The 27,649-nt window shown below is 41.9% G+C and overlaps 1 protein-coding gene across 1 annotated transcript; it reads left to right on the forward strand.

Moving 5' to 3' along the window:
- Positions 1–23,691: 23,691 nt before the first annotated feature.
- rpl29 (ribosomal protein L29) lies at positions 23,692–26,589 on the forward strand. The gene is made up of 4 exons (XM_080728438.1): positions 23,692–23,732; positions 24,381–24,432; positions 24,609–24,673; positions 26,392–26,589. Exons 2-4 carry the CDS (start codon positions 24,396–24,398, stop codon positions 26,503–26,505), a joined length of 216 nt encoding a protein of 71 aa, XP_080584564.1. The 5' UTR covers positions 23,692–23,732; positions 24,381–24,395; the 3' UTR covers positions 26,506–26,589.
- The last annotated feature ends 1,060 nt before the right edge of the window (positions 26,590–27,649 follow it).

Raw genomic sequence — 27,649 nt, forward strand, 5'->3', positions numbered from 1 at the left:
CAGCTGGGGCATTAAGGCCACTGTGGCCTCAGGGCATGACATTTTTTGGAGGGGCACAAGGCCAAATTGAGCGGCAACGACGGCCATGGCCTTCATGGCCTCCATGAAATTCCTGCCCTGGTTCCTGGTATCAATAAGCTTGGGCTTATCAAGCTTGTTATCGAGCATAGCGTCCCATGACGTCATGTTTAAACAATCAAGACAAGAGGCGATCAAGAAATTATTACAGTACTATCCATAATATAAAACCATTTAACACTAATCATTAGTGTTAAATGGTTTTATATTATGGATTAACCAGATTAACCCTGTGTGGTGCCCCAGGGCGACCAAGTTCAAGTGCCCCCCACGCCGGGTCGGCCACGGTCTCGCGGGCCAAGGCCGCCTCATTCACGGCTGCGGCGCCGGTGGCTACGCCGCTGGTGGAATCGCATCTTTGCTTTATGCCGCGCTTTTTTCTGCTGTTTTTTGTCTTTTTGCACAACCGCTTAACTGTTTTCTCCTTCCCATGTTGAATTGGTGTTTACACTGAAATGCCGCCAAAATAGCTGGGCATTGTGGGCACAGGTCAGGATACAGGAAGCGTGGGAGCACCCATTTGGGAGGGGAGGGGCACATGCAGGTGACAGGTCATGTCAGTGAATGAATGGCTGAATCATGTGAATGCACAGACTCAGTGTGGGAATGATTGAGAACTAGGCTACTTTTACATTATGGAGGCCTACACACATATATAAAACATACTATAAATATATACATTGTAGGCCTACCACAACCTGTAGAGTATTTTGTTTTCACCACATGATGAAGAATTACTTTTTCCACCCTTAAAATGGACACAACATGTTTGAACAATATGCTTTAAATATGCCACAAGACCCTGGACCCAAACCAAGCCATTTACATCTTCTAAGTGTTCCCCCAGCAGCCAAAACAACCCCATTCTGCCACATTTTAAATAGACGTTTTTTTTAGCCCACAAGCTAATCCAGGCTAACTGAGAAATTATATCACAGATTCATCAAAAATGGAGCAAATGCTCTAATTCCAAGGTCGAGTTGCTGTCTAACCCTTGCCAACATGACCATGACAACTTTGGCGTTTTTAATCCACTGATTGATTTTATATGATTTTTATATGGGGCCTCAGTGAGGTCAAAGAGCTAAGCAGCAGACCATATCACCATTATAAATATATGAACCATTTCTCAAATGATCTCATCACAACCTCAAGTTCTTATCTAAGCCTTTCCAACTGGTAAATGTAAACTTTGGTGTGTTTGATTAAGATTTATTTCTGTGAAGCCTCCTCCTCCTGCTAATGTAGGCTATGGGGCTCCACATACAGCTAAGCCAGTGGCAGATACATTATGCAAGCTTAATAAATAAAACAAGTACCTGATGCTCCCCTGATCCATTTCGAGTTGTTATTTAACCCTCAGCTTAAAAAAAAAAAAAAAAAAATCTTCAAAAAAAAATTTTTTTTTTCAAAATATTTTTTGTGCCCCATTGGCATGTGTGCCCCAGGGCACATGCCCTACGAGGCCTATGGTTAATCCGGCCTCAAGTATTACTTGAGGCCGGATTGAATGATTGCTTTAATGATATTTAATGATATTTGTTACTTTTGTCAATTGTCATCTTCATAGATGGTGGTCAGCCACATACTCACAGTCGCAACAACTGGCCAATAAAAAAATATACCAGTTATGTTCTGAATTTGTCGTTTCATATCCTTCCACAAAATATTAGAAAACGCTCAATAGTGGGCGCGATAAAAGCCCGGCTCAATAAGCAGGATTGATAAGGTGCTCATTATCAATAAAGATTAACAAGATCCATCCCTAATTCTTGGGGTATAGCAGAGGCTGGACTGCATGCGTGCGTGCGTGCGTGCGTGCGGGTGCGTGCGTGCGTGCGTGTGTGAGTGTGTGTGTGCGTGTGCGTGCGTGTGCGTGCGTGTCTGACTAACATGCTTAATCAACACCTTCCATCAGAGGAGAAGTGCACATTGTGATTAACGATAAGAAGAGACCTACTTTCTCCTCATGGCAGACATACAGTAGCAGCCAGGGTTTTACAGTAGCTGGAAAGCACCATGAGCCATATCACTGCAGAGTCTCCAGGGATGTGCAGAGAATGTTAGAGAGGCAGGGGCTGAAACTTCTAAAAGGGCCTTTTGGTGGAAATATCAAAAATACCAGAGCTCCAAGCTCACAACGCGGCGCAGCGTGACGCGTTGTGAGCTAGTTGGAGGTCGCTATTTTCGGTGCGTGATACCACACTGAACTAACATAATCAACAGGGAGTAGAATTCTTTCAACACAAGATGCTGCATTCAAGTTCAGGAGATTTTGGACAAGGCAATTATCTTGAATGCTGACTTCAGGTATGGCATGGAAAGGGGGCATTTTCTTTCACCATAGTGAAAACTGCATTCATGGTCTGGAGAGGGCACTTTTTACAGATGGATAAAAGGACGGGGGGCTCAAGCCCCCTTTGATGTCTATGTGTGCACGTGCCTGAGAGCCTCCACAGTGTAATTACACACACCGTGACAGTGGATTAATTCCTCCCGCTGCGTAAGGAGGGAAGAATGGAAGACATGGATGGATGGCTGAAAAGAAGGCAGGTGGGAGCGATAGAAAGATCCAGGTCACTGCTGACTTCCACTGCTTTTTACACTGTCAAATCCTCAGTATTCATTTGACTATGAGAGTGACTATGAGAGACTTTTTTTTTTTTTTTTTTTTACAACAAAGTCACATTAACACTGAGGGTTTTACTGTGAACGTGGAAGCTATGAATATTCTTTTGAAGCCAAATACTGATATGAAGTTAAATTACAGAAGGACCCTTAAGGGTTTGCACTCAAGTGTGTCACATTTACAATGGTCATTTTATGGTGTATTTGTTATTGTGTACTATATAGGCCTACAGTGAATATTATTTTGAAGAAAAATAGTTAATTGAATGCGACAAGTGTATGGTGAACATTTTAGATCTTACAGCATTTCTAAAAGTAGTGGGTCGTAACTCAGAGTGGCAAGAGTGAAAAATTATTTCACTTATTCTTTACATGAATCAAATGAATGAACAAACGTTGCGGCTATCCAGCCTTTGTCACTGTGCAGAATGAGGGGTGTGTGCATCCTTTTGAGGAGGAGATGACAGTGCACAGGTGAACAAGCTGACAACGCACACCTGGAAGTTAACTGCGGATCATGAGGACTGATAGACACTATCTTTTTACTATAGTTAAACATTTGAACCTAGTGTAACTAATAAGAAAATGAGATGATTCATCTCAAAGTGTTTATCCTCTAAATTGACTCATCAAGTGTGTGTGTGTGTGTGTGTGTGTGTGTGTGTGTGTGTGTGTGTGTGTGTGTGTGTGTGTTTGTTTGTGTGTGTGTGTGAGTGTGTGTGTGTGTGTTGAGAGAAAGAGAAAAGAAGAGTGAGTAAGTGACCGTGAGAGAAGTGAGTGCCTGCCGCGTGATTACAGGTCCAACTGGGAAAGATGGATAACCACGCCCCGGACTCATTTTTGAAGCTTGTGATTGGCTGGACCGGACGTAGGGAGCGCTCCGTTGTAGTCACTTGGACCGCGCGAGGTGCACCAAAACCCAATTATCATGGCGTTTATCGTGCGCTTGCCCAGGCCTTACGGCCTGGGCATAAATATAACGATTGCATTCACCACGGCTTCGTAACTCGCGCGGCGCTCCGCCGGCCGCGCGGCCCTGGCCCGCTCTTCGCGGCCACTCGCGCCTGCGGCGCTCGGGGGCGAAGAGCAGGACCAAGGTCCGCTGGCCTTCGCGCCGCTTGCAATGTCGTGGACAATAACTGTGAAAACGAGCGCTCTATTCCGTTTCCATCCATCTTTCCCAGTTGGATCCGTAATCACGCGTCACTGCCGGAGTATAACAGATTGATCAGTTGTGTTTATTTACTCCTGTGAATATAATATGCTCTCAGGATTCCTCAGGAATGTAAGACAAAACAAAATGACATGAATGAACATGAGGAAAAAAACTATTATTATGAGATTTTTGTTTCATGTGCAGCCAAAACATTGTGAATTACGTTATATTGGCTATATATTTTTACTTGGCATCAAATTGAGAGAGAGAAAGAGAGAGAGAGAAAGAGAGAGAGAGAGATTGGCCTGGAAGCTTTCCAACCTCTCTCAATAAAACTGCATCTGTTGTTTACAGTGTGATTATAGTATGTGACCTGTCTGTATCCAACTTTTATTGTCATATTGCATTTTGCCACATGTATCTCTGCTTGGTCCCTGTGTCACTGTCTCTGTGAAATGCAGAGTGTTGAGAGGTGGGGGCATTAGAAACCACCATGTAGCAACTCATAATGTAATAACGGCTCATAATGTAATAAGGGCTCATAATGTAATAATTAAAATATAATAAAAACTCATAATGTAATAATCAGCTCATAATGTAATTATGAGCTGATTATACTCATAATGTAATAAGGGCTCATAATGTAATAAAAACATGTAATAAAAACTCATAATGTAATAATCAGCTCATAATGTAATAAAAAATACATTATTACATTATGAAGTTTTATTACATTATGAGCCTCCTATGTGGAGGTGTAAAAACGAGCGCATAATGTAATAATGGATTTTTCAATAATGTAATAATGTAATAATGTGTTACATTAAGAACCTCCACATAGGAGGCTCATAATGTAATAAAACTTCATAATGTAATAATGTCTTTTTTATTACATTATGAGCTGATTATTACATTATGAGCTTTTATTACATTTTAATTATTACATTATGCACTTGTTTTTTATTACATTATGAGCTGATTATTACATTTTGAGTTTTTATTACATGTTTTTATTACATTATGAGCCCGTATTACATTATGAGTTGCTACACACCCTGCCAACTTTGTTGATGAAGAATGGAGCAATTATCTGCTAAACATGCAGCAAATGGATGTGAAATATGGGGATCATTTAGCTGTACAAAGAGCATCCACAATGTTCAACATACAGTTCGTGGTTGTATCGACACTGGGTGTTGATGCAACATCGATAATATCCCCATGTGGTCAGTATGACGACAGTCTGCCATTGCTAGTTCTGGGCCACTTTGCCGAAGGTCATGGAGACCATTACCCCCCGGCTCCACCAGGCGCGTCGAGCGTCGCGTCAACGTCAACGCTGGGAACACTCCCGTTTTAATCAATGAAGGGTGCTCCACTGCCGAGGACGGCGTCCAAACTCGAAAATCGCCCCGGTTCAATTTTTTGACGGCGTCCACAACGTCCAGTCATGTATAAAATATGAATAAATGCATTGTATATTTAAATGTAGGCTATATATGTGTGTTTCTGCTGTTGGCTATCCATTCACAAAGGTGACTAGATGTCCCAAAAATCCAAGCATATTTTTGTATGTAATTACAGCGGTCTACTTTGATAAAATTATGTACAACAGGCTATAATCATGACAAAGTGGTCAGTGGTGCATTGCTGCTCTCTGCTGTGAACATAGTGTGCTCTATACGTTCACAATTCACATTCATGTCACAAATAGTTTTATTCCTGTTTGAAAGTGATTTTCATGTTGTTTTGGAAATGGGCTATATTGGCCATAGAATGAATACCTCACAGTCACAGCCGCTGCGCTGCGGTGGAGCCGGTCGGACGTCAATGTGACGGCGTCAATGACGCCGCCAAGACGCAGAGCAACACGACGCCGCCAGTGAATCCCTGGGGTTATGTAAGCCTTGATGGACCAGTCACACACTTGATTCAAAGAGTCCAGGAAGCAGAGGAGAGCGCACCATTTCGATCTGTCCTTCACTCTGGTCCTAAGTCTAGCCCTCACTCTGGCCCTGACTCGGTACCTCACTCTGGCCCCTGACTCAGTCCCTCACTCTGGCCCAGGGCCGGATTTATAATAGGGCTTGACGTGCTGAAGCACAGGGCATCAACAACCACACTGGGGCACCAGAGGATCAACTGTAAAAAAAAAAGATATTCACATGAGCTAAGCTAAGCTAAGCTAAGCTAACCTAACGTTGCTGTCTGTAATGACTGGTTACACTTAAGGGTTTTGAAGAAACGTTAGGTGGATACTAGTATGCACAACTCTAAAAGAACTGGTGCACTATTGTGTTGGAGCGCCTCAGTGCGGCTGCAGAGTTAAGGTGCTATCTATCCCTGATTGATTGATTGATTGATTGATTGATTGATTGATTGATTGAAAACTTTCAAACTAGGTCCAAGCACAGGGCACCATGAAGGGTAAATCCTGCCCTTCTCTGGCCCTCACTCTCGCAGTAAGGCCCTCACTCTGGCCCTGACCCGGTACCTCACTCTGGCCCTAGGTCTGGACAGATCGAAGTGGTGCGCTCTTTGAATCAAGTATGTGACTGGTCCATCAAGGCTTACATAATGGTCCCCATGACCTTCGGCAAAGTGGCCCAGAACTAGCAATGGCAGACTGTCGTCATACTGACCACATGGGGATATTATCGATTTGCATCAACACCCAGAGTAGATACAATCACGAACTGTATGTTGAACATTGTGGATGCTCTTTGTACAGCTAAATGATCCCCATATGTATTCATTTGCTGCATGTTTAGCAGATAGTTGCTACATTCTTCATCAACAAAGTTGGCAGGGTGTGTAGCAACTCATAATGTAATAAGGGCTCATAATGTAATAAAAACATGTAATAAAAACTCATAATGTAATAATCAGCTCATAATGTAATAAAAAATACATTATTACATTATGAAGTTTTATTACATTATGAGCCACCTATGTGGAGGTTCTTAATGTAACACATTATTACATCATTACATTATTGAAAAATCCATTATTACGTTATGCACTCGTTTCTTTATTACATTATGAGCTGATTATTACATTATGAGTTTTTATTACATTTTTCTTATTACATTATGAGCCCTTATTACATTATGAGCCGTTATTACATTATGAGTTGCTACACACCACCCAGACAGTTACCTAACAGGCGTAGTGTCAACCAATGACAGTTTCTGACCTCAGTTTTCTACGACATCTACCACACCTAGCATCCCAATTCTGGGGCAAACGTTAGGGTTTTGAAGAAACGTTAGGTGGATACTAGTATGCACAACTCTAAAAGAACTGGTGCACTATTGTGTTGGAGCGCCTCAGTGCGGCTGCAGAGTTAAGGTGCTATCTATCCCTGATTGATTGATTGATTGATTGATTGATTGATTGAAAACTTTCAAACTAGGTCCAAGCACAGGGCACCATGAAGGGTAAATCCTGCCCTTCTCTGGCCCTCACTCTCGCAGTAAGGCCCTCACTCTGGCCCTGACCCGGTACCTCACTCTGGCCCTAGGTCTGGACAGATCGAAGTGGTGCGCTCTTTGAATCAAGTATGTGACTGGTCCATCAAGGCTTACATAATGGTCCCCATGACCTTCGGCAAAGTGGCCCAGAACTAGCAATGGCAGACTGTCGTCATACTGACCACATGGGGATATTATCGATTTGCATCAACACCCAGAGTAGATACAATCACGAACTGTATGTTGAACATTGTGGATGCTCTTTGTACAGCTAAATGATCCCCATATGTATTCATTTGCTGCATGTTTAGCAGATAGTTGCTACATTCTTCATCAACAAAGTTGGCAGGGTGTGTAGCAACTCATAATGTAATAAGGGCTCATAATGTAATAAAAACATGTAATAAAAACTCATAATGTAATAATCAGCTCATAATGTAATAAAAAATACATTATTACATTATGAAGTTTTATTACATTATGAGCCACCTATGTGGAGGTTCTTAATGTAACACATTATTACATCATTACATTATTGAAAAATCCATTATTACGTTATGCACTCGTTTCTTTATTACATTATGAGCTGATTATTACATTATGAGTTTTTATTACATTTTTCTTATTACATTATGAGCCCTTATTACATTATGAGCCGTTATTACATTATGAGTTGCTACACACCACCCAGACAGTTACCTAACAGGCGTAGTGTCAACCAATGACAGTTTCTGACCTCAGTTTTCTACGACATCTACCACACCTAGCATCCCAATTCTGGGGCAAACGTGCATCGGAGGAAGCAGATCTACAGGTCATAACACATTCTGTTGCGACACTTGTGTGAGCTTTTGGATCGGCTATTGTCAGCAAAGATATTTAGTGAGGTGGTAAAAAGCAGGGGGCCCAAACCCGTGGCGGACTCTGGTCACCAAAGTGGTATGGAGTTTTAACTTTTAAAGGTGTCATGCAGTTATCAAATCCACCCTTGCATATTGCTTCTGTTTTTCCCCCCCGTTTTGAACGAGAAGCTATCCTTCCTCCATCTCTCTGTCCTCCCATGTTCTCCCTCTCTCCAGCTACTTTTCTGTCTTTCTCTGTTTTTCCAACCGTGCCAGTACAGGTTTGGTCATATAGCCATGTGGAAAATGTGTGTTTTCATGAGACAAACTCCCATTGAGACAATGCTCCCACTGAGACAGAAAACAGGCCAGAATAAGACTGGCTGTGTCTGAGACGTGTGTGTGTGTGTGTGTGTGTGTGTGTGTGTGTGTGTGTGTGTGTGTGTGTGTGTGTGTGTGTGTGTGTGTGCGCGCGTGAGTGTGTGTGTGTGTGTGTGTGTGTGTGTGTGTGTGTGTGTGTGTGTGTGTGTGTGTATGTGTCCGTGCGCACGCTCTGTGCATGTGTGTGTGTGTGTGTGTGTGTGTGTGTGTGTGTGTGTGTGTGTGTGTGTGTGTGTGTATGTGTGTGTGTGTGTGTGTGTTCACAATGGTGTTGGTAATGTAAGTATCCACTCACAGGAAGAAATAACATTTCGCCTTTTTTCCTACTTCTATTGATCCCAAATGACTGGCCATGGGGTCTATTTGCAGAATTGCCCATGTCGTCCAGTTTCCCCAGCAGAGCCCATAAGCATATAAGCCAATTTTTGCGGTCAAAAGTGCTTTATTTGTTTTTATTTTTTATCATGAATCTGTTTTTAGTTACACATGCATAAATGCCTTGGTTGTCCCACACAGGCCGCTGTAATCTGCTAAACAGACCAACGGTGTATATTCAGCTGTTATGTGCATTGCCAAGTCTTTTTAATTGTGCCGAACGCTCACCCCAAAACATGATTTACGAGACTGTGACGGCATGTGTGGGACAACCAAGGCATGGATTTCAACATAGAAAAAAGGCTACATGTTATTTTAGTCCGGACTTGTCCTTTAGGCAGGCTGCTATACTTAGCTAGCATTAAGAATAGAGAGTTTGTATTTATTAACATATATATACCCATCCAATACAGGCAGGAAGAAAATATTGGTCTATCTGGGTTACTGAGAGAGGCACTGTCAGCTTGGAATCCTGACACAGTGCTAGTGCTGTAACCTCATTTTTGGCCTGCAGGTGTTTTGAAGGATGTGATAAGGTAGCGTACAGGGCTGGCCCCGTGGACCGCCAGCTGTTTCTGATGGAACACGATGGGCTGAACACTGCAGGTGTCTCTCAGCCTGGCATGCTGAACAATATAATGATGGTGTCCTTTTTTTAAACTCTCTCTATCATTTTCTGTGAGTGTGTCTCTCTCTCTCTCTCTCTCTCTCTCTCTCTCTCTCTCTAGCAGGGTGATCTCTTAGTCGGAGGCCTTAGGGATATTTCGTGCTAATCATTGCACAAATGTTTTTCTGGGTATTTTCCTCCTGTATAGAAAGTTGATGGGAACCCAACTTGATTTGGCCGCTGTGGCGACCCCGAAGGTCGCCGACTCGGGCGCCCTAGCTAAATCATTAGAGCAAGCCCTGGGCTACATCTGTCCAAAATTTGGCGCTTTTAGACTGATTAGCATGAAATCACCATTCTATCTCCCTAAAGGCCTCCGACTATCTAGCCTTCATTCAAAACACACACACACACACACACACACACACACACACACACACACACACACACACACACACACACACATAGTACACACAAACTGCATCTTTCAAAGTATAGTAATGTGGTGTAGGCTCCTAATGTAGGATCGTTTCCACTGGGTGGCGAACCCAGGCTGCTACTATTACAAGGCACGTACATTACCAGTCTACTAAAGAGTCAGGCTCGATAGCGGAACAGCAACGCAGCACCCTGGGAGCCTACACCACTGCTGAGGAGAAGACATCACTGCTGTGATTCAATATGCTGTCCAGGAAAAGAAATCTTGTCGATGAAGGCCTGCATTGATTGATTGATTGAAGACTTTATTAGAAGAAGTTTGCATAGGAAAAGGTACAGTTTCATGACGGTACAGTTCACTGGTACAAGGTCTACTAAAAGGAGATCCATGAAAAGACTAAGCTTATTTCCACTGGAAACCATTGAAGTATCTCATATAACATTGAATGACAGACAAATAGAACACAGTACTATGCAGTAGCTAAAGAAAAAGAAAAAAGAAAACAGTAAGTCTAAACAAACAGTAAAGAAGGGGCAGGGGAGGGTAGGGTTGGGCTAGGTTAGTTTTTTTTTTTTTACCAGTTGCGAACGGCTGCTGCCTGTAAGTGGTTTTTCAGGGCAATTTTAAAGGATGCTAGTGATCCACACTCCTTTATGACCTTCGGTAAGGCTTTCCACATTTTGGTGGTATAGCAGAAAAAAGAGTTTGACCATTTGTTGGTTTTGACTCTGGGTTGAAAGTGATCTGTGGCGCTCAAGTCTAATTGGAGATTCAGAGGCAAGCCTACAGGGGCGTTATAACGTCTTGGAGAGTGGGGGGGATGACATAACCGCGCCTTCATGCGCGCGCGTGCGAAAATTTTCTGTTTTTCGCGGTTTTGATCGCGTTTTATTCGGATTTCCGCAGTTTATTTTGTTGCTAAACAATCAGGAACGGCACACTACACTTTCCCTTTGCCTCTCTCCACATGCACCAGCCAGCAAGATAGTCTATAGTTATATAGTAGATGGAATTCTTGGTACCAACACTCCAACAGACAGACAACACCAGTATCATATCATCATTCAGTTCCAAAAGCTTTTCAGTTAATCTACTTAATTTTACACCACTGTCACTACAGCAAGCATGATGGTACCCAAACGTTTTAGCCCGTGAACCAAGAGAAACTAAACCCAAACAAGTAGAAAATAGCCGATCTACAAGCTCACAACGAGTCGCTTCGCGCTGCGTTGTGAACATCTAGATCGGCTATTTTCAAGACCCATACAATGTGTCCACAACGCTAGCCAAAACAGTGTTAGCTAGCAGCATAGCATCCATCATTACTCCAACTCCAATATAGCCACGACTCACTCACCAATTGTTGACTGAGTGACGATGAGACGAGCAGGACGATGTTTAATGCCTTTATAGCCTACATGGTCTTGTCTTGGTGTTCTGTTTATAATCCTTTATGCCTGTGTTGTTAATTTCACCACGAGTCCATCAAGGCGCAAGATACGCACTGACGACAGAGTGGACGACCGTTAAAGGCTCGTCCTATGAAAGCCATTTCCTCTCTGCACAGAAGCGCATTTCAAAACAAGAGTCTTTATTTTATTTTTTTCATCTATACAATCGATCATTCAACATGTTGAAATTGTCCTGGAAAATAGTAGCCAAATAGCCCCTACATGCCACTGAGAGGTTACGTTTGTGTTGATGAGAGCCAGTTTGCAGCGCAGTGGAAAAAAAAAAAAAAAACACCCCGGCCGGCAAAAAAGGTGGGGGGGATGAGATTACGTTTTTATGAAAGTGGGGGTGTCCCGTCGTACTCACAATGAATGGTGGTGACGCGCCTGAGCCTACCTGTCTGATATGCAATACGCCAGTTTGTGAAAAGCAATACAACATCAGACGAGACGACACTATGAGACAAAGACAAATATGACAGGTTTACGGTAGAAATACTAAAGCTGATCAAGTAGTACTATAGCTATAGTCTGGTTGCCCTGTTGGGTAACCACACTATACAAGAACTATCTTATATAAAACAGTAGTGCAACATCAACTGAGGCATTCATGAAATAAAACAATTGTTTACCATAGATGAAATATGTGATAACTTACGAAGAATCATGTGCAAGAGTGCTGTCAGTTTTTACTTCATGGATGGATGATGTTTCATCCCTGTGTGAACATGTGACTACTACATCGTTGGTTGGGCAGTTTTTTTTTGTCTCTACGTAGATTAATCCTCATCATGCAAGAGGCAGATATGTGACTTAATGTTGCACAATGTAGTGAAAATAGTAGATCTACAAGCCACAAGCCACTGAGGAGAAGACATCACTGCTGTGATTCAATATGCTGTCCAGGAAAAGAAATCTTGTCGATGAAGGCCTGCATTGATTGATTGATTGAAGACTTTATTAGAAGAAGTTTGCATAGGAAAAGGTACAGTTTCATGACGGTACAGTTCACTGGTACAAGGTCTACTAAAAGGAGATCCATGAAAAGACTAAGCTTATTTCCACTGGAAACCATTGAAGTATCTCATATAACATTGAATGACAGACAAATAGAACACAGTACTATGCAGTAGCTAAAGAAAAAGAAAAAAGAAAACAGTAAGTCTAAACAAACAGTAAAGAAGGGGCAGGGGAGGGTAGGGTTGGGCTAGGTTAGTTTTTTTTTTTTTACCAGTTGCGAACGGCTGCTGCCTGTAAGTGGTTTTTCAGGGCAATTTTAAAGGATGCTAGTGATCCACACTCCTTTATGACCTTCGGTAAGGCTTTCCACATTTTGGTGGTATAGCAGAAAAAAGAGTTTGACCATTTGTTGGTTTTGACTCTGGGTTGAAAGTGATCTGTGGCGCTCAAGTCTAATTGGAGATTCAGAGGCAAGCCTACAGGGGCGTTATAACGTCTTGGAGAGTGGGGGGGATGACATAACCGCGCCTTCATGCGCGCGCGTGCGAAAATTTTCTGTTTTTCGCGGTTTTGATCGCGTTTTATTCGGATTTCCGCAGTTTATTTTGTTGCTAAACAATCAGGAACGGCACACTACACTTTCCCTTTGCCTCTCTCCACATGCACCAGCCAGCAAGATAGTCTATAGTTATATAGTAGATGGAATTCTTGGTACCAACACTCCAACAGACAGACAACACCAGTATCATATCATCATTCAGTTCCAAAAGCTTTTCAGTTAATCTACTTAATTTTACACCACTGTCACTACAGCAAGCATGATGGTACCCAAACGTTTTAGCCCGTGAACCAAGAGAAACTAAACCCAAACAAGTAGAAAATAGCCGATCTACAAGCTCACAACGAGTCGCTTCGCGCTGCGTTGTGAACATCTAGATCGGCTATTTTCAAGACCCATACAATGTGTCCACAACGCTAGCCAAAACAGTGTTAGCTAGCAGCATAGCATCCATCATTACTCCAACTCCAATATAGCCACGACTCACTCACCAATTGTTGACTGAGTGACGATGAGACGAGCAGGACGATGTTTAATGCCTTTATAGCCTACATGGTCTTGTCTTGGTGTTCTGTTTATAATCCTTTATGCCTGTGTTGTTAATTTCACCACGAGTCCATCAAGGCGCAAGATACGCACTGACGACAGAGTGGACGACCGTTAAAGGCTCGTCCTATGAAAGCCATTTCCTCTCTGCACAGAAGCGCATTTCAAAACAAGAGTCTTTATTTTATTTTTTTCATCTATACAATCGATCATTCAACATGTTGAAATTGTCCTGGAAAATAGTAGCCAAATAGCCCCTACATGCCACTGAGAGGTTACGTTTGTGTTGATGAGAGCCAGTTTGCAGCGCAGTGGAAAAAAAAAAAAAAAACACCCCGGCCGGCAAAAAAGGTGGGGGGGATGAGATTACGTTTTTATGAAAGTGGGGGTGTCCCGTCGTACTCACAATGAATGGTGGTGACGCGCCTGAGCCTACCTGTCTGATATGCAATACGCCAGTTTGTGAAAAGCAATACAACATCAGACGAGACGACACTATGAGACAAAGACAAATATGACAGGTTTACGGTAGAAATACTAAAGCTGATCAAGTAGTACTATAGCTATAGTCTGGTTGCCCTGTTGGGTAACCACACTATACAAGAACTATCTTATATAAAACAGTAGTGCAACATCAACTGAGGCATTCATGAAATAAAACAATTGTTTACCATAGATGAAATATGTGATAACTTACGAAGAATCATGTGCAAGAGTGCTGTCAGTTTTTACTTCATGGATGGATGATGTTTCATCCCTGTGTGAACATGTGACTACTACATCGTTGGTTGGGCAGTTTTTTTTTGTCTCTACGTAGATTAATCCTCATCATGCAAGAGGCAGATATGTGACTTAATGTTGCACAATGTAGTGAAAATAGTAGATCTACAAGCCACAAGCCACTGAGGAGAAGACATCACTGCTGTGATTCAATATGCTGTCCAGGAAAAGAAATCTTGTCGATGAAGGCCTGCATTGATTGATTGATTGAAGACTTTATTAGAAGAAGTTTGCATAGGAAAAGGTACAGTTTCATGACGGTACAGTTCACTGGTACAAGGTCTACTAAAAGGAGATCCATGAAAAGACTAAGCTTATTTCCACTGGAAACCATTGAAGTATCTCATATAACATTGAATGACAGACAAATAGAACACAGTACTATGCAGTAGCTAAAGAAAAAGAAAAAAGAAAACAGTAAGTCTAAACAAACAGTAAAGAAGGGGCAGGGGAGGGTAGGGTTGGGCTAGGTTAGTTTTTTTTTTTTTACCAGTTGCGAACGGCTGCTGCCTGTAAGTGGTTTTTCAGGGCAATTTTAAAGGATGCTAGTGATCCACACTCCTTTATGACCTTCGGTAAGGCTTTCCACATTTTGGTGGTATAGCAGAAAAAAGAGTTTGACCATTTGTTGGTTTTGACTCTGGGTTGAAAGTGATCTGTGGCGCTCAAGTCTAATTGGAGATTCAGAGGCAAGCCTACAGGGGCGTTATAACGTCTTGGAGAGTGGGGGGGATGACATAACCGCGCCTTCATGCGCGCGCGTGCGAAAATTTTCTGTTTTTCGCGGTTTTGATCGCGTTTTATTCGGATTTCCGCAGTTTATTTTGTTGCTAAACAATCAGGAACGGCACACTACACTTTCCCTTTGCCTCTCTCCACATGCACCAGCCAGCAAGATAGTCTATAGTTATATAGTAGATGGAATTCTTGGTACCAACACTCCAACAGACAGACAACACCAGTATCATATCATCATTCAGTTCCAAAAGCTTTTCAGTTAATCTACTTAATTTTACACCACTGTCACTACAGCAAGCATGATGGTACCCAAACGTTTTAGCCCGTGAACCAAGAGAAACTAAACCCAAACAAGTAGAAAATAGCCGATCTACAAGCTCACAACGAGTCGCTTCGCGCTGCGTTGTGAACATCTAGATCGGCTATTTTCAAGACCCATACAATGTGTCCACAACGCTAGCCAAAACAGTGTTAGCTAGCAGCATAGCATCCATCATTACTCCAACTCCAATATAGCCACGACTCACTCACCAATTGTTGACTGAGTGACGATGAGACGAGCAGGACGATGTTTAATGCCTTTATAGCCTACATGGTCTTGTCTTGGTGTTCTGTTTATAATCCTTTATGCCTGTGTTGTTAATTTCACCACGAGTCCATCAAGGCGCAAGATACGCACTGACGACAGAGTGGACGACCGTTAAAGGCTCGTCCTATGAAAGCCATTTCCTCTCTGCACAGAAGCGCATTTCAAAACAAGAGTCTTTATTTTATTTTTTTCATCTATACAATCGATCATTCAACATGTTGAAATTGTCCTGGAAAATAGTAGCCAAATAGCCCCTACATGCCACTGAGAGGTTACGTTTGTGTTGATGAGAGCCAGTTTGCAGCGCAGTGGAAAAAAAAAAAAAAAACACCCCGGCCGGCAAAAAAGGTGGGGGGGATGAGATTACGTTTTTATGAAAGTGGGGGTGTCCCGTCGTACTCACAATGAATGGTGGTGACGCGCCTGAGCCTACCTGTCTGATATGCAATACGCCAGTTTGTGAAAAGCAATACAACATCAGACGAGACGACACTATGAGACAAAGACAAATATGACAGGTTTACGGTAGAAATACTAAAGCTGATCAAGTAGTACTATAGCTATAGTCTGGTTGCCCTGTTGGGTAACCACACTATACAAGAACTATCTTATATAAAACAGTAGTGCAACATCAACTGAGGCATTCATGAAATAAAACAATTGTTTACCATAGATGAAATATGTGATAACTTACGAAGAATCATGTGCAAGAGTGCTGTCAGTTTTTACTTCATGGATGGATGATGTTTCATCCCTGTGTGAACATGTGACTACTACATCGTTGGTTGGGCAGTTTTTTTTTGTCTCTACGTAGATTAATCCTCATCATGCAAGAGGCAGATATGTGACTTAATGTTGCACAATGTAGTGAAAATAGTAGATCTACAAGCCACAAGCTTGTAGATCAGCAATTTTTACTATTTTAATCGTTTATTTTAAACATCAGTGTGTTACATCAGGTTTTTTGACCAGACAAAGCCAGATGTTGGAGCTATAGCGCCTGTTCCAGGAGCACCGCTCAAAAAGAAATGGTTTTGGACATATGAGGTTTTCAAGTGACATTGATGATACTACCATGCCTCTCCTCCACAGCCAATGCAATCATCAGCAGGCCTGTTCATGTGGTGAGGTGAAGCCTGCCCTCAGGGCATCTACTGTCCCGCTCAAAGAAGACAGCTTAGATGAAAAGGAAATAGAGGGCTGTGGCAGAGCAAGAGACAGAGAGAGAGAGAGAGAGAGAGAGAGAGAGAGAGAGAGAGAGAGAGAGAGAGAGAGAGAGAGTAAAGATGATAGAGTAAATGCCAGAGAGGATAGCAAAGACATCGGTGGGAGAGAGAGAGAGAGAGCATGAAAGACCAGGAAAGAGGGAGAGAGAGCAAAAATAATTAAAAGGAGATCAAGAAAGGGTGAAACGTGAGATGGGGATCGAGAGAGAGAGGTAGAGAGAGGACACAGGAGGGCAGAGTGAGGACAAAATAGAGTGGCGCTGTAGAATCCTGAGTGTTGATAGACCCACACAGATCCATGTTCACTCTCTGAGAGTCCAACAAACACTCAGGTTTTTTTGTTTGTTTTTTGTGTGCAGAGGCAGAGGTAGACAGAGGCACAGACAGACAAGATAAACAAGAGTGGAGAGAGAGCGACATGAGAGAGAGAGAGAGAGAGAGAGAGAGAGAGAGAGAGAGAGAGAGAGAGAGAGAGAGTAGTATGTTCACAGCAGTGTGGAAGCAGCATGTGATGTGATGTGTGCTGCTCTCCCCGAGGCAGTGTGATTACATAACACTTCCTCTCTCTGCCTATAGGTTCACCACCACCACCACCACCACCATGGCTGTGAAGCCTGTGATTGAACTCACACCAGCTTTCATACACCCTGCCTGCCACCATAGGTGAATGGTGCATTTATATTGCGCCTTTATCCAAGGCTCTTTACAGAGATTGTGCATACATTCATTCACCCATTTACACACATTCAAATACCGATGGCGGAGGAAACCATGCAAGGCACCAACCTGCTCACCGGAAGCAACCAGGGGTTCAGAGTCTTGCTTAAGGACTCTTCGACAATCGACACTAACTTGTCCGGGGGAGCCCGGGATCGAGCTGGGAACCCTGCGTTGTTCTAAGACGGCAACTCTACCCCTGAGCCACTGCCGCCCTGGCACACCACAGTGGCTTCTGAAACACGCTCATGTCAAGGACCCGCTGAATTAATGTGTTTGACCCAATGACCGCCTGAGCTTTTTCCACAGATTTCATATATAGCTTCATAGACTTAATGTTTTGACAGCACTGTCAATGTGTACAGCGTTGTGTTGGATTCATGTGAAGAGGGACGGCCGGGGGCATTCGTATTGCGCCGCTAGAGGTGAAATTCTGGGACCGGCGCAAGACGGACAAAAGTGAAAGCATTTGGCATGGATGTTTTCATTAATGGACACATATGTATTTTCAGACAGTATAGCCACTTAAAACCGAAAGCCTTGTGGGTTTGTGCGAGGCTTTGTGAGCTTATAGATCTGCTATTTTCGGCAAATTTTCCCTTCAGAATAGGGATGCTATTGCCAGGGTTCAAGTGGTTAATGTATCAAAAAAGATCTTATATCACACAGAGATTTTGTGCCCTTCCCATAGTAACTGTGAGACGTGGACCCTCTGTTGTAGACCCATGGCCTGGGGCTTAAGGTGCATAGGCTTGAATGAAGGCTGACAACAAATCGTTTGACCTTTGCTGTATGTCACTCCCTGTTTATCGCTCTTCTTAGCTGTTTCCTGTCACTATGCTATCTCCAAATAAAAGCCTGGAAGAAAATATTTGTGCTGTTAAAATGCTTAAAGAGTATGAGAAAATACTTTATTAGGCCTACAGGCAGCCAGATAATGCCTGGATGTAATGAGTTAAAGGTAGTCAAAGAAGGAGTTCATGTTTGTCATGAAAATGTTCGATAGATTCTAGGGAAGCCACAATAATAGTTTGTTATGACAGTAGGGTAGGGGCCCGCTCCTATTTTCTCTCTATCAAATCTCTTTGCCAAATATGGCCAATCTACAAGCTTAGGCTACAAGGCGTCACGTTGCAAAATGTTGTGAGCTTGTAGCCTACATTTGCTATTTTTGCAGAATGTTTGAATATGGACGAATGAGTACTGTATGTGTGGTTAAACCCTATTCAGACATTTGCTAAAACATTGAATCAGTGCCAACGAGTGCCAGACCCCCAGATCTATCATATGTTATCAACACATGTTTAGTGGCTATGCTCTTCAGTGTTTAGTCTAGTTTTAATAATCAATCAATCAATCGTGTTCCGGTTTGGATCAATGTAGACTAATCCCTCCCGGCCCCAACCCACAGGTTGGGGATGGCTGATGTAATTGACTCGGGCAAAGCCAAGCAGAGTGGTGTGGAGTGGAGTGGAGGAGAGTCACTTGTATGTTGTATGAAGAACCAAGAACAGGTCTAAATATAGGATGCTGTGTGAGTTCTTCTGCTTGAGCTGGGATTCACCCAACCTAAGCTAGGAGAGGAGAGGAGCTAGAGGAGAGGAGAGGAGAGGAGAGAAGAGATGTGGTCTGTCACATGGCTGTACATATAGCCTACCCTCAGAATCTCTGGACAAGTGCAGACAGCAGTGATTCCCAACATTTGTGAGGCTATTAAAACCTTGAAAATGTTGTTTTCATGTGATAGGCCTACCTAGATCTTAAAGTATACTTTAGTTCCAATGATCCAATCGATTGATCATTTAAATGAACACATCTGAAAAATGCACAATATATGACTGCTGCTGCTATTTACAGCAGTATAACAACCTTGTGGTTTAGAATGGCCTGTGTTGAACTATGAATCAAGGGAGAATAACACAAGAGTTTCCCCATAGACTACTAGAGTGTTGTGAATGACACTGTCCTGAATGGTCTGTTTGACTGCAACATCCATACCTCCATTCAACATGGTTCTGGCTAATGAAGCCAATTTCATTCCAGTCCTGTCTGACAAAGAATCAGCCATATGGTAGGACTTACAAATCAGTGCTCCACCAAGAAGTGTTTATAATGTTGATGCATGCGTGTGTGTGTGTGTGTGTGTGTGTGTGTGTGTGTGTGTGTGTGTGCGCGCGCGCGCGTGCGTGTGCATTGCATGTGCGTGTGGGATGCGAGATAATTTATGAACTGTATTAGTCCTTAGGCTCAGACTCAACATTTGACATATCGGTACCACCTGGGGTGGCAAATTCTAGTTGTGATTTTTTTATTCCTATACATCTCTAGATTAAGTTTTGATATGATAGACCTTGCAGACAGGTAGCTTAAGTGGTGCTATCAGCTGCTAAAGTTACCATCCCCCTTTGAAAATTTGCATTTTAGACACAGGTGCATATATTTGTATTAGCTCATGTTCAGGACATATTGTAATGTTTTATATTATATGTTTGGTATCATTTTTAAGGGGACACCTTGAGCTTTCATTCAAGGCCTTTTGTGAAGATGTATGATAAGTAGAGTGGTCACTGGAGCTCTTCAAACCTTTAATAAACAAATACAAATAACTATTTCCGCCTAAACCATATATTTTCTTTTAGTTCTGTGCCATCAAGAAACATCAGAGACTCAAAACACAACAACTGGAATACATAATTGACCATAAGCATTCAGGAAATGTATAATTTACCCTCAGTATTTCATTCTGAGGTGGTAATCTTCAGCCTTATCTTAAACAAGCACTTTTTATGAGAAATAGACAGGTCAATAGGCCTATATGAAATAATAGCACTAAACCTCCCTAAACATTGATACAAAAGGGTTTCAATTGATTCTGGTACCTTTAGGCATGCCTGAGAACATCCCAAAAATCCAGGAAAATATATTTACCATAAAGGCCACATTTTCAAGATGGCACCCAGGATGGCTGCCAGGAGCTTAAATGGCTTTATCTCAATTGTTATGCAACCTAGAAAGGTGGTTTTGGTGTTTAACCCAAGGTTTTGGGGTTCAAGGAATGTGACTGAATCAGTGAAATTAACACCAGTTAATCATTTATTGCCAATTGCCATAATGGGATGGCGTCCCATTATACTATATTACATAAAAACAATAAATAACACTAACTCTCACATTTAATGTCAAAACTAGGAAACACTTTTGGAAGCATGTATAATATGTATTAGTATTTTAATCACTTAAATAACCACAAAGTAGTCAAGTTATCCTGTAAGCCAGATCTACTAGCCCTATAGGCACTTATGTCTTATGTACGCACTGTTCGTTGCCATATTCTGACTCCTCTGGAAGAAACCTATACGGATTGTCACATTTCTTAAGAAGTTGACATGGTCCACAGACAGTAGTACATTTACATACAAGAGCAGCAGATATGAATGACCTTCATGAGACCGTCTAGGCTAGAGAAACATTCATTCAGGTTTCAGCCCCAGCTCATGGCTACCATTTCCCTCTACCTTTCCCATCCAGACCATAATGGTAAATGGACTGCATCTACATAGAACTTTACAATGTACTTAACATTCAAACATTTACTCACACACTGATGGAGGAGGAAACCATGCAAGGCACGAACCTGCTCATCAGGTGCAATTAGGGGTTCAGTGTCTTGCTCAAGGACACTTCGATACCAACTCCGGGCAACCCGGGTTCAAACTAGGAACGTTCCATTTCCCAAGCTGCCACTCTACCTCCTGAGCCACTGCCGTCCAATGATGTGTTAGTATGCTCTAAGACAGTGGTTGTCAAACATTTTAATTTCAATAACCTCCATAACTCTGAGAGGGTACAATGTAACCACATTGTGTTTCCATTAGGTTCTATTTGCACATTTCCAGAGTTACAGACATAGAAGGGTCCATTTAGACTCCCTCTGTAGACCCCACTTTGAGAACCAGTGCTCTAAGAAAGTTGGTCATTTGGGGCAGATGTTCAGGTGTTATAATGCTAACCTTCTGGGGAATATGTGGACTTTCCACCCAAGAGGGCATGGATGAATTCGAACCCACAACCTCTGTGGTGATGGGCAGGGACTTTACCACTGTGCCAGCCAAACACCTCTGGGGATGTCTTTTAAATGGTTGCTGTCAAACAGTACACTTAAAAACTGCCATCTACTTTGGACAAGACTACTTTCCATAAGCTTGTAAACGGAGACCCTGTTCTCCATCCATAAGGAAATGGATGGCCATAGCTGAGAGACCACCTGGGACACTGAAGGTCCCACGTCCGATTACTGGCCCCGGCTATGTGGTGTGAATGAGCAAGGGTGTAGCTGGAAACAGATTTTCCAAGTGGACTTAACCAGGTCTCCTCTTTGTGCCAACACATTCACTGTCCCAAACCAGACTGGTGATTGATCACCTTGGGTGCCAAAGTAATGGCTCATATATTCAAACAACCATGCAATACAACTCCTTCTGTAACTCTGGGAGTGGATCCTAATGGACACATAATGTGGTTACATTTGTACCCTCTCAGAGTTATAAAGGTTCTTGAAACTATACATTTTGAGAACCACTAGTTTAGAGCATACTACCAGACAGGGCAGGAATTTCAGGGAGGCCAAGAAGGCCATGGCTGTCGTTGCACCTCAGTTTGGCTTTGTGCCCCTCCAAAAAATGGCATTCCCTGAGGCCACAGTGGCCTTAATGCCCCAGCTGACTGTACCACTTTCTCCACAGTCTCTTTCTTGTCATGTAGACACCAGTGTCTTTTGTCAACATTTTTAAAACCAATCCAGTATCTTTGCTTGGTGCAGGGCTGAGCATGGATCAAATTGTAAATAGCATAATTTATTTATTTCATAGCAGATAGTATACATATCAAATGTAAAATCATCCATATTCAATTAGTTCTTTCAATGGACCAAAATCTTGTTTTATTTGTTGGCCTTCCTGCCCTGGCATTTGGCCTTTGTGCCCTAAACAAATTGACAACACCAAAGGCCAAGTGTCCTAAAATGAGGAAATTCCAGGCCTGCTATCTAATCATGGGGCTCAGGAGGTAAAACGGTAGCTTGGGAAACGGAAGGCTCCTAGTTCAAACCAGGGCTCCCCCAGAGTTGGTGTTGAAGTGTCCTTGAGATATATAAGATATATATTATTCTATTTTTATTCTATAAATGGAATAATTGAGATATAGCCATGTTACGCTCCCAGCAGCCATCCTGGGTGCCATCTTGAAAATGATGCCTTTATGGTAAATATATCTTCCTGGATTTCTGGGATGTTCTCAAGCATGCCTAAAGGTACCAGAATCAATTGTAAAACCTTTTGTATCAATGTTTAGGGAGGTTTAGTGGTATTCTTTCATATAGGCATAGGCCTATTGACCTGTCTTTTTCTAATAAAAAGTGCTTGTTTAAGTTAAGGCTGAAACCACCTCAGAATGAAATACTGTGGGTAAATTATACATTTCCTGAGTCCTTAGGGTCATGTCTGTATTCTAGTTGTTGTGTTTTGTGTCTCTGATGTTTCTTGATGCCACAGAACTAAAAGAAAATATATGGTTTAGGCGGAAATTGTGGGAAAAATTGAGTTATTCAAGTTTTGAAGAGCTCCAGTGACCACTGTACTTATCATACATATTCATAAAAGGGCTTGAATTAAAGCTCAAAGTGTCCCCTTAAAAATAATACCAAACATATAATATAAAACATTGCAATATTTCCTGAACATGAGCCAATACCAAGATATGCATGAATGAAAATCCGCCTATAGAGGAAAATAACAAACTGGCAAAAAATATGAAAAGCTACTCCTATGGAAAGTCTATCATATTTTAATTTACTTATATTGACCCTAAAAACAATTTAGTATAGGTAAGGTTTTGCCTCCTCAGCGGTACCGATATCTCGTCCAGCCCAAGGACTATATGGGAGGACATGCATTCACATGACAGCCAACTGAGATCTCTTCAGTGTTATTAACATGATGTGGAGTGACAGTGACACCTTATGGGCTCTTGTGGAAACACACGCGTGACGCGTCGTATAAAGACGCCCTGTAGATGGCAGCGTCGCTATTTAACGAGGATCTGCTAACCTTCTTTTCTCTCTCTCTTTATTGATATTCTTCCGGCTCCACGACCTCTGTCTCTTCCGGTTGTCGTCCCATACGTGTGGCAGGTATTTATTTTCACACTGTGTTCATCACTGAGAATCTACATCAATCCTTCCACATTTTAAATGTTAACCAACGCACAATAGGCCTCTGCAATAAAGTAATACATTAACTATGTATATATTGAAGTCTTTGCGAGGTTTGGTCAACGCCGATGCCCAAAATTGCATCCGAAATGTTAGCTTCCTGACTGAGTCCTGACTGTAGCCAAGTCGGATCTTACCGGCAGCTTTTACGTGGATTTGATGAGTTGCCGTCAAGACGGTCAAGTTGGAAATAACGTTAATTTAATGTATACATGCGTTGCTATTTAACAGTATCTGTTTTGGCATCCTACGCCAAGAATAGGCGTTGCTTGTGGAGGCACAAAGTACTGTTTACATGCAGAGGATGCAGTACTACGAAAGTGGTTTTCAACCCTTTTCATACCACGGTGACAAATAACGGGTCAATTTGGTTTCATTTTACACTCAAGAGTTGAAGATCTACAGGGGTCCATTTGGTTACCAACCCCATCATTTAGCTGGGAAGTGAGAACCACCCGGCTGGAACCCCCTCAAGGACCACTGGTTGAAAACCACTGTACTGTTATCAAGGCATGAACGGTGCCATGTCATAGTTTAGTGCTAACTTTCCTATATTTGTCTCAACAGATCTCCTGAGGCAGAATGGCCAAGTCCAAGAACCACACGACCCACAACCAATGTGAGTATTACTTACTGGACTGAAGACAAAACGTTTAAAAAAAGATGACTTTGGGTAGCTTTGTTGGCAAGTAGTTTGAATACCGTCTAGCAAAGAGTCAAGACAGTGCACCGTTGCAGCTCGAGAATAATCTGCTATATTCTTTTCACCAAAATGTTTATCTTTCTTCTTCACAGCCCGTAAAGCCCACAGGAATGGCATCAAAAAGGCCAAGATTGAGCGCTATGAATCATTGAGAGGGGTAGGTGGTGATATGTTGTCCAGTCATAATATATACCACATTATTACTACATGATCTGCGAGGAGTTTATACTGACTACACTACTGAGTGAACCAAGTGGAGGTTATCTCCATAGGAGGTGAAGGGATTGTGGTTTTGCTTTTTGTTTGTTGCATTGGCATCATGGTTTTCTCATTTAAGAGGCATGTCCAAGGCTGGATAAAGAGATGGCACCTTACTTGTGTGCAGTGAAATGCCTACGTATGATATGAAGATGAGTTGGGAGATTTTTGAAGCACTATTCATTTAACTAGTTTGCTTTGAGTAGCGCTTGATAAGTTTGTTTTCTGAGGTTTAAGTAAAGTGAGTCTTTGAGCAAAATAGGTCAAAATGGTTATACTGGGATCCTTTGGATACAGTACATGGTGATTTGTTTGATTTTCTGTCCTTGCCAAATTGGAGCGCTTTAGAACTTGCCTGATATGGCTAAACGTGTTAATTAGTGCACAGACCAATGGGTGGACTAATGCAATTAAGTTAAGCATGGATGATTTGTTGTTAATTTTGTTCATTTAATGCCTTGGTGATGTCGAAACAAAGCTGTGCCCCCATAATGTTTGCGTTTGTTTGTATAAATGTTAGTTTAGGCAATTCTGACACAATTGCAAATTGTTCAGTCAAGACATAAATGTACCATTTCGTCGCGTTGCCACTTGTTTGTTTATAGCCAGAAGTGGAAAGTTGGATGAGCAATACTAGCAAACGCCTTGTTCCTTGTGGGGAAATTTGGGAAAACGTGCATCAGCTAGGAACTTTAATCTAAAAGCCAGTCCATGCCAATGATTCATAACACAACTAGTTGCAACTGCAACTTACTTCTTGCAACCATTATCCTTAAATGGCTGCAACTGGTCAGTCCAGGTCTCTGCACATTTTTGCAACTGGTTGCGAGCTGCGACTAGTTGGATTAATGTGGACTTGCCTTAAGGATTGGTTACGTTTACAGGCATAGCCTCTTGAAATGAAGGAATATAGACTGTATAGGAAATGACAATATTTGAGAATGTAAAAGGCTTTAGATTTGTCAGGGCTCAAGTAAACAGATTTAGAACACTGATTAGTGTGGTATTTGCAGTGGCTGTTCAGATTGTGGCTGCCATTCAGACTGTGTGCGATCGACTGTGTAAAGTTTATCAGATGAACAGTTCTCCAGTTATGCAAAGGAATGTCAGACAGACGTATAGAGATACTTAGAATTGATGGATGGTCAGGATTTGGTGGGCAATGGAGATTATAACTGTTATCAAAATTCTGGTTTGAATTTTTGTTTAGAAATTGTACAGGGAATGATTGAATGCGGAATGACTTAAACACATTTCTTAATTTGTTGCTCCTAGACTTGCAGTTTATAGTATTTTAAATTTGACACATGAAATGGCACATACTGGCTAATTCCGCAACCTATCCTACAGAGAAAGTACAAAATGTCAGTGGCACACTCAAAGCCACGATTGATTCATGATTGCATCGTGTTTTCCTTCACACTATCGAAGTACAAAATAGGTCAGATTTGGTTCACCAGTCAATTATCAACTATGTCTGCTTATACATAATGTGACATAATTGACAATCAAAGTTCTTCTGGCAGAATTGTATCTTTTTAGTTGGTTATAGGTAGACATCAACTTTATGATTGCAGAAGTCTTGAGCTTCTCACTCAATTCCTCTCCTCCCTGCAGGTTGACCCCAAGTTCCTGAGGAACATGCGCTTCGCCAAGAAGCACAACAAGAAGGGCCAGAAGGCCGCAAGGAAGGCTGTGGCAGCAGCAGCACCTGCACCATCTGCGCCATAGATTGTTTTTTTCTGTCTTTGCCTGTCTGTCAAAGTTCATAGACTGTACCATCACAATAAAGCTATGCTTTGTTAGAAAAAAAAAGCTCTGAATCTACCTCTGCATCTGTTATCAGAATATTACCTCTGCATCTGTTATGTGAATATTTCAGTCAGCATATTTAATGGTTGTTTAATTTAAGGGGTCTAGTGATGATTATTTGCAGGTATGAATCCCAATGAGGTGAAACGTGAATCATACAGTATATGCATTCTGCCAAAATCTACATGGTATGAGTCATCGTAAAGTACACCAGTGCAACGTGTTTCAAGTGGACAAGAACGTGGTCACCTCTACTACCACATGTTGATGAAACATACCATGTGTACTTATGGGTAGATAAATAGTTGGGTTGTAAATATTCTGCATTACTATAGCACACAAAGCGCTTTAAAATAAGAATTGCCTTGTATTCAGCCATTCACACTGACAGCAGAGTACCAACCTGCAAAAGCAGATTGGTGGTTAGTAGCTCTGCTCCATATGGAGTGAGGTGCAAATGGAAGTATATGGGGAAATCAAAAGGTGTTTAGAGCATGTGAATTGTCAGTTGCTTTTAACCCTGCACCTGCATTTTTCCAAACTAAATGACTACTTAGGAATTTAGATTTATAGGACCGTACCCTGCTTGCATTACTGCAACCATGTTGTACAGTGGATGCACCCTGTCAATCTTTTCCTGAACCATCTTAATCCAATGTATTGACCATCTGCAGCCTTAAATCATATCTATATTCCAACACTGCAATTGGGCAGTTAAAGATTTCAATTACTGCTGTTTAAGAGAAATGGGCTGAGCGCAGAACAAGGCTTGCCCAGAAAAAGGTTGGGTTTCTACTATGTTCATTAACGTATTGGTGGCCAAAAGGGTATTCGCCAAAAGAAACCTGCATGTCTGGGGTTTCATTGATTGATTGAAGACTATTAGAAGTTTGCATAGGAAAAGGTACAGTTTCATGACGGTACAGTTCACTGGTACAACAAGGTCTACTAAAAGGAGATCCATGAAAAGACCGCTTATTAGAACACAGTACTATGCAGTAGATATGTAAATAAAATAAAATGAGAGAACAAAAAAAAAGAAAACAGTAAGTCTAAACAAACA

Source organism: Nannobrachium achirus (assembly GCF_963921795.1).
Source record: "Nannobrachium achirus genome assembly, chromosome: 6".
NCBI classification, from domain to species: domain Eukaryota; kingdom Metazoa; phylum Chordata; class Actinopteri; order Myctophiformes; family Myctophidae; genus Nannobrachium; species Nannobrachium achirus.